The sequence below is a fragment of the Hemitrygon akajei genome, chromosome 17, assembly GCF_048418815.1.
Source record: "Hemitrygon akajei chromosome 17, sHemAka1.3, whole genome shotgun sequence".
NCBI lineage: Eukaryota > Metazoa > Chordata > Chondrichthyes > Myliobatiformes > Dasyatidae > Hemitrygon > Hemitrygon akajei.
The window spans coordinates 75,251,244-75,262,447 of NC_133140.1; the positions used below are offsets into that span (position 1 = coordinate 75,251,244).

General features: G+C 42.6%; 1 protein-coding gene across 9 annotated transcripts in view; it reads right to left on the reverse strand.

Annotated features, from left to right (window-relative positions):
* LOC140740842 (transcription factor Maf-like) overlaps nucleotides 1–4,324 on the reverse strand; it is a 471,464-nt gene extending 467,140 nt beyond the window's left edge. For 7 of the 9 annotated variants that reach the window (XR_012101942.1, XM_073070395.1, XM_073070398.1 and 4 more), the window contains exon 1: nucleotides 2,732–4,324. Coding sequence is in view for 6 of the 9 variants with exons in the window: in XM_073070395.1 (XP_072926496.1) it covers nucleotides 2,732–3,723 (992 nt within the window). In the remaining 3 variants the exon portion in view is untranslated. Of the gene's footprint in view, nucleotides 1–1,726 lie in introns of all 9 variants that reach the window. The other 2 variants (XR_012101945.1, XR_012101943.1) reach the window with 1 other exon arrangement.
* Nucleotides 4,325–11,204: the final 6,880 nt, after the last annotated feature.

Genomic DNA, 11,204 nt, shown 5'->3' on the forward strand with positions numbered 1-11,204 from the left:
TGTGTTAAATTTTGACAGATTGCTATTGTACACTCTACATTACCGTGTTCTATTGTTTAAACTTGTACTCATTTAAAAAATTATAATGAATCCAGCAAAAGCGAGAGCAGCACTAAACTATATTTTAAATGCGTAGAGTATATTTTAAACGCATCTGCCCACACGTGTTAACTCTAATTTTCTAGGAGCAAGTTTATACCCAAACACATTAAACAGTACGTTCAAATAGGGTAAATGTTTCTCCTTATGACCTTTCTAGGATAGAAAATAATAGCAAGTTTGTAAAGTTACTACTCGGATATGTTGGCCGTGGAGAATGAATTCTTTCTCCGTCAATTTAGCGGCCTCAACAAGACGCTTTACGGCAGATTTATACAGAATACTTGATGGTTTCTCACTAACACAAGTTTAAAGTATAAGTTTTCCACCTAAATCTTCACGAATGATCCATATTCTCAAATAGAAGGCGTTCATTTCAAGTCAAAATAAGAATTTTAAGTTTTCTAAATACTTCAGTCATCTGAGTGCAATATCGAATTGTGCAAATTTATTTCCAGGATCTTACGTTTTGACCAAGCGCTCATCTCTGAGTAGCATTATGACATTGAAATTAGTATTTTGGACGAAAATAAACACGTTGGTGACAGACAGGAGAACTCTTACTCTGAGTCTTTTCTTTTTGAAAAAAAAAGAGGTTATAAAATGAGACGGGCGTGAAACCAACCATTTAAGACCAAAGACTCTATTAACAGGACCAGAAGCTTCCAGAGTTCCTGACTATCTAGAAAACTTATCAGGCGCATGGATTCAAATGCGTGCAGTGTCCCAAACTTCGCAGATAAAATGTTAAGAATCATTAGGCAATTGCAGTTATGGAGTCTAAAAGAAAATAGATGGAGAAACAAAATGCAACACACGTGTGAGGGCACAAGAATTCAACATAGTTTTGACAGATGTCTACCAAATGAAAGTTAACAAGTTATATGCCCAATGTCTGCTAGATTTGAAAATTTAGTGTAACCGGTGTTGGCTTAATTTTGAGTTAGCAAAACCACGCATATTTAGAGCCAGGAGCAAAATCCTTAGAATTCTATAACGTCCCCAAACCTCGCTGAAATGTAAACAGAATGTGGTATGCATTTGTTGGTTGCATAACCTCTTTTTAATCCAATTGCATAAATCTGGGAAGCTTTTCATAATTTTGCAGATTTCCGAGAGGAATGGCAAATTATTAGTGGCAAAGTCTATTAGGAAGATCAATGTCTCAATTCTTTCCCCTCTCCCTCCTCCCACCCCTCCACTCTGAAAGTAATTCCTATTCCTTTGTTATTTTATATATATTAGTGTAACTGAGATTCAGTACTTCACGTTTGGGGGGGGGGGGGGAAAGTAAATATACACATATAAAAGTATGCACAGCGCCATGAACATTTCTCCCACTACCACCTCATATAAACACCGGAGACGAGCTCCTCCCCTTCAACAAGACTTTGGTCTGAAATGCAATCTGTTCGATAAACAAGAAGGGCTATTCAACGTTCACCTTCCGATTTCCGGCGTGCAAAGTGCATGCTACAAAATGCTCAGTTTACTTAAGTTTAAAAAATATATTTATTTGCGGCCAGAGGCCATAGAAATGGCATTCTGTAAATTTGCCCCGAAATGTTTCCCCTCCACTGTCCATCAAAACAATTAAACTGTTTATTTTTAAACAAAATCACCTTACCTTAGTGCAATGAATTTCACATTTTTTTTAGGGGAAACACCCATCAACTACATAGACCTACAATCTGCACACCATTTCTTAATTTCGCGTCAACAGCTGATAGGGGATACACAATCCTCGTTTTCTTAACAGATACATACAAATGTAATTAAATTAAATATTATCGAAAACACACACTCTCTCTCTTACACACACACACACACACACACACACACACACACACACACACACACACACACACACACACACACACACACACACACACACACACATGCACGCACACACAATAAGCATTCAACTTCATAGAGAGTTACATAGTTAACCCAAAACGCGGAGAAAGGGTTTAACCCATGTTTAATAAACTTATATACCGTTCTCCGGATCAACACACCACTTTATATATATGTATGTATGTATTTATATATATATATATATTTAATGTCCCAAACATTATGGCAATAACTGTTTTTTTTTCCTCAGCAATAGTCCCAGACTTTGTAATACAGAGATCCAGTTTGTCAATGCTTTTTTTTTGCAGAAACAGTTCAGTGCATAAAACATAATGAGAAAGTCTGATGTTTTCAAAGACCCAGAACTAAAGTCAACGCAACTCCCCCCTTGCAGATTCAAACGTTCTTTTTTCATGGAAGGAGGGGGTTGATGAGGACCCAACGGTGCAATTTTGTTTCGTTTTTGCTTCCATGTCAAAAAAGAGCAAAAAAAAAGTCACCGGTATAATCTCTTGCCATGCCATAATTCATTTTAAAAATCCGCTTTCAACTAGCTAATTAAATCCATACATGTCCAGCATGCAGGCTTATAATTAATATGGTCCTTTCATTAAAAAAAACAAACAAAAATAATATAGCAAGCATATAATGCATGAGATGATGGGGTGAGGGAGAGAGACGGCAGGTTTTTGTGTTTAAAAAAACTTTTTGAAAAAGTTTTTTTTAAAGTTGTTTTTGAGGGGGTTATTAGGGCAGAGCAAACCCACAAACTCACATGAAGAATTCCGGGGAGGAAGGGTTATCGCTAGACGATCCCGTTTCTCTGAAGCCGCTGGACACAAGTTTTTCGTACTTCTCCTTGTAGGCGTCCCTCTCTCGCACCAGTCGGGTTATCTCCTGTTTTAAGTGTTCGACCTGCTGCTGCAGCTGAGTTTTCTCGCTCTCCAACATGTGCCGCTGCTGCACCCGCTTGAAGCGGCACGACTGCGCGTAGCCCCGGTTCTTCAAGGTCCGGCGTTTCTGTTTCAGCCGGATAACCTCCTCCTTGCTGACACCTCGGAGTTGCCGGTTCAGCTCCCTCACCGACATGGTGACCAACTGGTCGTCGGAGAAGCGCTCGCTGTTCCGCAGGTGCGGGTGCTGGTGGATGCCGCCGGCGCCGGGGCCGGTGCTCCCGGTGCCGGCCGTGCCAACGGCGGCCACTCCTCCCCCTGGGTGTTGGTGCCCCTGGTGGTGGTGATGGTGGTGGTGTTGGTGCTGGTGGTGAGCCACCACGGTTCCGGGCGGACCCATCTGCTCTCCAGCCATGCCCGCTCCAGCTCCGGCGCCGGCCCCCGCCGCTGCATACTGCTGTTGCTGCTGCTGTTGTTGCTGCTGGCCCCGGTAGCCGTCGAAGCCTCCTTGCATCTGCTGATGGGCGCTGTTAATCAGGGCCTCCACCGCATCCTCCGGCGTGAAGCTCAGAGCGTCCGGGTTTAGCTGCTGGTAGTTAGTCATCCAGTAAAAGTCTTCCAGGTGCGCCGCCTTCTGCTCCCCGGGGCTTGGAGCGCTGAAGCTGGGAGACGGGGGCACCGAACTGCACGGGGTACTCATTGGAGTGGAAGATAACGAGCCCCCGATGCGGTTGCAGTGGCTGCCCGGGTTGCCTTCGGACTCCAGCGGCTCCTTTTTGACTTCGAATTTCATCAGATCGAAGTCATTAACATATTCCATCGCAAGGGGACTGTTGGGTAGGTCGGCGCTGTTGATTGCCAATTCGGATGCCATCCTTTTACTGCAGATGGTATTAGTACGACCAGACCTCCAAACGCCGGGGCAAACGCCTGCGATCGCCGCGATGAGACTGCTCTGAGCTGAAGGAGAGAGAGCCAGCTTGATTTCTTTGTTATTTTGTTCTTGGTTGCTTGTTTTTTTAAACTAGGATTTAGAAGTCTTGCACACCAGCTTTTTTTTGTTAAGTATGATTTTTATGCTCGTTCCGGCTCCGATCTGTTATAGTACAGATGCATCGGTAGAATACGATTTCTCTCTCTTTCTTAAGTCTTTGCTTCATGGAATCTGGACAGCGGGTCTGAATGTTGGTTTTCTCTCTCTCTCTCTCTTTCTCTCTCCCTCTCTCTCCCTCTCTCACTCACTGCTTCATCTTGGCTGCTGTTGCTTTGCAATGGTTGGGTAGAGAGAGAAGGTGGGGGGAGCGAGAGACTGAAATGTAAGGATAAAAGATGCACGGAGAGAGAGAGGAAGCAGATAATAAGCGATTACAATAGTTTTCTGGGTGAAAAGAGCCAAACCCAACGCGTGTTGAGATTTTAGCTGGAGGACGAGTACCGTCAGCTCTCTGTTTAAAAGCTTCGCTTCTTTTATATTGGACCCGACGTCAGCTTCAAATGGGAAATTGACTGAGACTCGCAGCCAATGGGATGGCGCGTCAGCTTGTCTACTTAGCATAAGAGTGGAACAGGGCAAACTTTTCAAACTGTCAATCACACGCTCAGATCAGCTGACTGTCAGCTGGGGAACAGAAAGAGAGAGAGAGGGAGGGAGAGAGAGGGGGTCTGAAAGAGCAGTAAGAACGGTGATGGGGGTGGAGGGGGGGGTTTATACAGATTTATCCAAACTAAGAATAGCGTGGAATGGAAAACACTGGCAAAAAGCTTCGTATGTGTGTGCATGTGTTAATAAGATATGGGACACCGTCAAAGCTACAACGGCTGATAGATATTACTGTCATATTACTTCATATTACTGTCTTTGGGAAATCCTCGATATGAATCAGTTTACAATATTGAGACATTTGCTGCTATTTATGTTCAACTTGTAACCCTTGCAGGTGCAATTGCATTTATAAGTTTCAGAGTGGTCGCTGGTTATCTTGTTCAGCGGAGGCTCTCTCCTGCCCTTTGAACTTTAACCGGGTGGACGGACTTCTCGACTGGCAATTCAACTCTTGGACTTTATAAGGAGGGGTGAAAGGGAGGGAGCTGGATTCAGTGCTTAGGTGGGCACGGTTAATATTCCGGGATTGGCCACACACACACCAGTAAATAATCAAAGACAGTGAAGTAACCACATAGTCTTCATGAATTCAGCAAAATGTCCGATAAAATGAAAAGATCAAAAATGCTCAGTTTCCAATTGGTAACAGGCTTCTGTAAGATTGCTGCTGAATTCATGTACTTTTTTTTATACATGTGGCGTTAAAAATGTAAAAGACAAGGCGAGGATATATGAGTAACCGCCTTAAGTGAAAATCGATGTATGTGTTGAATTGCATGCGACTAGCTCTCGAAAGAAGTGAAATAATTTCACAATAGGTTTCCCTCTGATGGTTAAAGCGAGGGAAATAGTCCCAGTTCTATTCGCGGTTTAGAACAACAGAGCCACCCCTAGCGGAGAAAGCCCGTAATTGTGGCTTTTTTGGAGTTTTAAATGTCGTACGGTTCGAGGTGGATTACAGAGACTATGTAACTTTGCAGGGGAAAAAAAACGGATAAATATTCCAATAACCACTTGATTAGTTCGGACACCGCTTTACATCAGAGCGATTTTAAACGAGTACATTGATGTGTACAAAATCATTCTACATAGGAGTCCAATTCATGAAGTGAAAGATTAGTAGCAAGAACTGTATATTACAATAAAAATGATTGGTGAAATTGCGCTAATACAAACGCATCTCTGATGGGTTTAAATTCCGTGGGTTTAAAATCTCGACAGTACGGGGATAATTGTTTTAATGCCGAATGTATTTTAGTCTAAGGGAACCCAAATGAAACTTCTTCAGATTAGCTCTCTTGTGCTAAATCCACAGGAAGCGATATCATTCACGGGGCAGGACCAAAGCAATGTGGACTAGCTTCGACTTCGGTCGATTTTGGTGTCGGTGGGTTCACGAATATGTTTTTTTTTAACATATTTGGGAGACTTAAATAGTTTTAAACCACCTTAAAAGCCGCTGCGCAAATATTTCATGTTTTCAACTTCTGCTTGGGCGTGTCAACATTAAACTTTTCACTTGGGTTTCAATGAGGCGAGGTTTCAGAAACTAATTAATTGACAGGGTACCAGGGTGAGGAAAAGGTCGATTATGAATGTGAAACGCGCGAGCTTTCGCGGTTTTAGATCACGGCTAGCTCCAGCGTTGGCAGAGACAAATAAAGATTGCTTCAGTTTTATTTTTTAAAATACAATTGCGCGCAGACGAATTCTGGTTCAACTCAGCTCTTCCTTGCGTTTGCCTTTGGTGGGTCTGGTACGCGGGGATCACATTGTTACAGGCAGCCCTTTTATACGCCTCGGTTCTTCTGCTTACACCTGAGTCAAATCTGCATTCAAGTCTCACTTCCAAGACTGTATTCTGCGCGGGTCCTATACTGATGAATGAGCATTTAAACCCCATGCCCGGTCCCAACATAAAAGGCGTTAAGAAATCCTGGTGCAGTTCAAAGAAGGGTAATATTTACTCCTCAACCAACAGAAGCCGGGAGTTTGTTCTGCTGTACTATGGCTGCAGAATTCATTGACTGCCATGCACTTGCGAGCGAAACAGGTGCTTCACAATAGCAGAGGTGCATGCCCAAATATTCTGCACGGTAACTATTTCAACAACAGCTCAAAAGTCAATTTCAGTGCTAAATATATGTCAATGTTGCAATGATAACATTTAAAAAATCTGGATGTAATACTGAGGCATGTTCTAAGTCCAAGCAGTCCACCGCTTGCGCGAGAGGGTGACGGATATCAATTACACCCAGGGGCCACGACATTGGAGCCGAATGCAAACAGCAAGCCCTTCAGTGAGTTTTAAAACGTGCAAAGGGTCAGATCAATCGCTTTATAAAGTTGTATTTATTTTTTGATTGATAAACTGCTTGGCCCCGGGGGCGAGGGCTGTTTAGTCAGTCAACTTGTTTATCTGACACGTGACTCCAGGAACTGTGCCTCTGACAGCTCTAAGTTAAAACTGGCCGGACTGCGCTTCGCATTCCCTCGGACCGCTAGTGATCTATCGTTTGAAAACTCTATTTTCTCAGTGGCCACACTTCTCCCCGTTTAATATTTTTATATTAAGTACAAACTACAATCAGAATTATAGCAAAGACAAAATATAGCATTGTTTATTTGAAGTGGGAACCGCCAATACTGACCAATAGTTGCATTTTTATTTGTAAATATCTTCTTTAAAAACAAATACATTAAGCTGAATCTATTTTATTTACAAATCTCAAGTAAAACGTGTTTCTCACGCCGTTAACATTCAAATGTAAATGAATTTAGGACGTTATGTTGCAAAGGATTTAATGTGAATATATCACAGATCAGTTGTCCATGGCGCAGTGTTGAATTCTTTCTACGCTGGAAACCCTGTCTAAAAGAGGGAATTGAAATCCCTTGTACTCGGCTTGTCTCGACTCGTGAACTGTCATTCAAGTGTTGAAAAGGGATTCGAACCTGACAAAATACATTTACAGTGCAGGGACACGCGGGTAATGTGATCCTTTTAAACTCCTCAAGTTTAAACTGGAGTTTTGAAAGGCACTTCAAACCAGATTTATCATCTGTTAGATTGTGTGCCAGTGATGGACGGACACAATGTTAAAACGCCATCATGATCAAGACCCTCTCCCCAATCATTACCGGAACTCAGTCCTACCAACTCCATGAGGGAACGGTGGTCTGCGTGCATCCCAGGACTCACTATGCTTGAATTACAATAATTTACCTGAAGGGATTCATTGCCGAATAATTATACTATTAAATCACAGGCTTGTCAAATTTCACATGGTACTTTTATAAGGATTGTACGCACTTCCTGTGTATGAACATACTTTCAGTTCTGTGTTTGGGCATCCTTTTCGGGCTAATAGTCTTCACTCAATGCATAATTCAGTAACAGTTAATTATACTATTTGTACACATCTATGGTATATATCGTTTGCTGATAGCGAGAGACCCAATTGGGTGCAAGGTCAAAATAATAATGTCACTGGGATTCTGATACCGGAAATTATCTGTGGGTCAGATCAGCAGCTGTAGGGAGACAAAGACCTAAACGTTGATGACGAGAAGGAAAGGAGCAAAGAACATAGGGATGTTCTCTGGTTTCAGGCCGATGTTTTAATTAAAGACTAAGTAACATCGAGGACACTTTTGCAATGAGAGTGAAATTGGTTGATAAATGAGGCGAGAGTTACTCGGAAAGAGAATGGCGATGGAGAAATCGATGATAAACTGGGCGGGTTCGAAGCAAATGCAGCTTCTGCCGGGTGTTTGCTGGTGGCAAATTTAGTGGATGGGAGACTGGGAGATCTGAAGCTGTGGAGACGAAATGGCGAGGGTCTTCATCTGCGGGTGAGCTCGTGCGTGCGAAAGCCTATCATCCAATCCAGACTGGGCATGAAATTACTGCGTGCGGTTAAGCAAGGCATACCTGTTCCATTGCTGAAAAGCGATAAAACATCAGAGCAAAGGCCAGGAGGAAACTTCAACGAATCTGGTGGTTTCACCTTCTTGTGGAAAACATGAATAATAATTTTCAGTAATGAAAGGGGTGCCAAAGCAATCTTTATATACCTTCATCTTGCAAACAAGTACAATAGCCAAGCTGGTAGGCGACACTGAGTTGAAGAAGTACCTAAAACTATTAATTACCTGGTACCATTATACCATCGACGGTGTGAAAGAAATCTTGGTTCTTTGAACTGAGATACACAAATTATTTGATATCACTCAATGGCATGCCTGCTCCTCGGTTCCATCAAACATCACGTGAGAGGATGCGACTGACTCCTCATGCAAACCCACAACCAAAGCTCAGGGTTATTTAAACGCTTAAGAAATATGAGCATGAAAAGATTTTAACGGTCTTTCAATAAACACTTAATACGTCTTTCCCCTTAACATAGTGTCGACAAATTATTTTGGGCGCCACATTTTACTCGAAGAGCATAGCCATAAAGTCACTGGCGAGTTAGAGAGTACGATAAATTTAGAGTAATTGACCATATCAATTTAATGTAAATCATTTATCTGATCGACCCTCTTATGATTCTGTAATTAAATAAATATTCATTACTTACATGAGATTTTCAGGGAAACCAATTGACAAAAGAAACAGGGGGAAGATGAGAAGATTTCTTCTTTTTAACAGGGGGGATTATAATCTCGGCAAATAGAAAATTCAATACCAAATCTCAAGAAGAAATTTATAATTGAAACCAAGGGGGGGGGGGCACAAAGAAACATATTTAGGACTGAGAATGGGGAGTTAGAGGAGTCGATCATTGTCTTTCATTCTGTCTTTTTTTCGTAACACATACAAAATCTTGGGGGAATCTCGGCAGGTCAGGCAGCAGCTATGGCGAAGAATAAAGAGGTGATGTTTCGGGCAGAGGCCCTTAATCAGGACTCCTTCATAGATGCTGCCTGACCTGCTGAGTTCCTATAGCATTTTGTGTTTCTTACTCTGGATTTCCAGTATCTGCAGAATCGCTTGTGCTTATACCTGTCACTTCGCGCTTCTTTTATGTAAATAAGCAGTTCTTAAAGGCCCAGACTGCTGTCAGTCTCGACAGTATGACTGACGTGCCGTGTAGACGTAGAGCTTTAAGTTGTAGAGTGAGCGCCATTGTGACGCAGAAGAAAGCGTTTAATCAAAGATCTCAGTGAAGCTCAGAACCACAACTGATTGAGCTCTGCGAGTCTCCTGTACGGTGTCTGTCTACACCATCCAACCTGAACATTGCTTCATTCTGCATATACTTTCAGAAGTGGCTCCCTGTTGGCTTTGACATGAAAAGAAGCAACATTAGCTTCACCGATCACATTCTATCTTGTATTCCTTTCTCTGTCTCTCTCCCACCTTATTATTCTGGCATCTTTCCTCTTTCCTTTCCGGTTCCAATGAAGGGCCTCGGCCCGAAACGTCGACTGTTTATTCCGCTCCATTGATGCTGCCTCACCTCCTTATGTGTATTACGCAACATTGCACAGATCTGTTGGAATGACATCAGAGTTGAGAGGGTTAAATCGCGTCAAGTTGTTAAATCAGACCTTGCACCCGACTGAAAGGAATAACAATTTCCAGATATTACCAAAGTTTTTAAGCCGACAGAGGAATTCCCAGAACTATATACATTTTCTCAAGTTTTCGGGACCAAGGGAAACAGTTGTTTATTTTGCCAAACCAATAGGAGGGAACTTCTTTAGTTGGAAGTCTCTGGCCGCTTGGCTATTTGAAGGTTTGAAGCGGAGAATGCGATAGAACCAATGCCAAAAAAAAGGTTTGATATACCACCGATTAGCACTGACCTAATTGAATGTAGGAAAACAGGCTTAATGGGTTCCTTTTGTATTGGAACTACAGTCTGCATTTAAATCAAGTCTTTTATTTATTGTTAGGTCAAAGGCGATGCCATTGCCCACATCAGAAACTACACTCAGTGGCCACTTTATTAGGTACACCTGTACACCTGCTCGTTAATACAAAGATCTAATCGGCCAATCACGTGGCAGCAACTCAATACACGCTAGAAACATGCAGACGGCCCAGCGGTTCAGTTCAAGCATTTGAATGGAGGAAGGAAAATAAATGAAGTGACTTTGTCTTAGATTGTAGAACGATAACTGGTGCCAGACGGGGTTGTTTGAGTATCTTAGAAACTGTGGATCTCCTGAGATATTTACACACAACTGTCTCTAGAGGTTACAGAGAATGATGTGAAAAACAAGCAAAGAAAGCGAGTGGCGGTTCTATGGGAGAAACGCCTTGTTAGTAGGAGAGGTCAGAGGACAATGGCCGGACTGGTTGAAGCTGACCGGAAGGCGACAGTAACTCAAATACAGGCAACACACACAAGATACTGGAGGAACTCAGCAGACTAGGCAGCATCTATGGAAAAGTGTACAGTCGACGTTTCGGAGAAGACTATACTGGGTCCTATTCATGTACCTCATAAGTAGCCGCTGAATAGAGTCTGTTTCAAAGGCTGCAGTGCTTCAACTAGAACTGATTATCGAATAGAAGTTGAAATGAGATTATGGAGGGTCGAAACAGCAATGGGCTGTAGCACACACAGAATGCGTGCATCTTAATCCCTGTCACTCCAAGTAAATTCCAAGGAAAATTAGTTGCCGCCTGAAACGTTCAGAAACTCGACACGCGGGAGGGCATAGGGGAGCACTTCTCCTCCCCGCTCTTGTCAAACAGCAGCGCAGGTGCAGCGCAATTGAAGTTGGTTCTGGCTTGA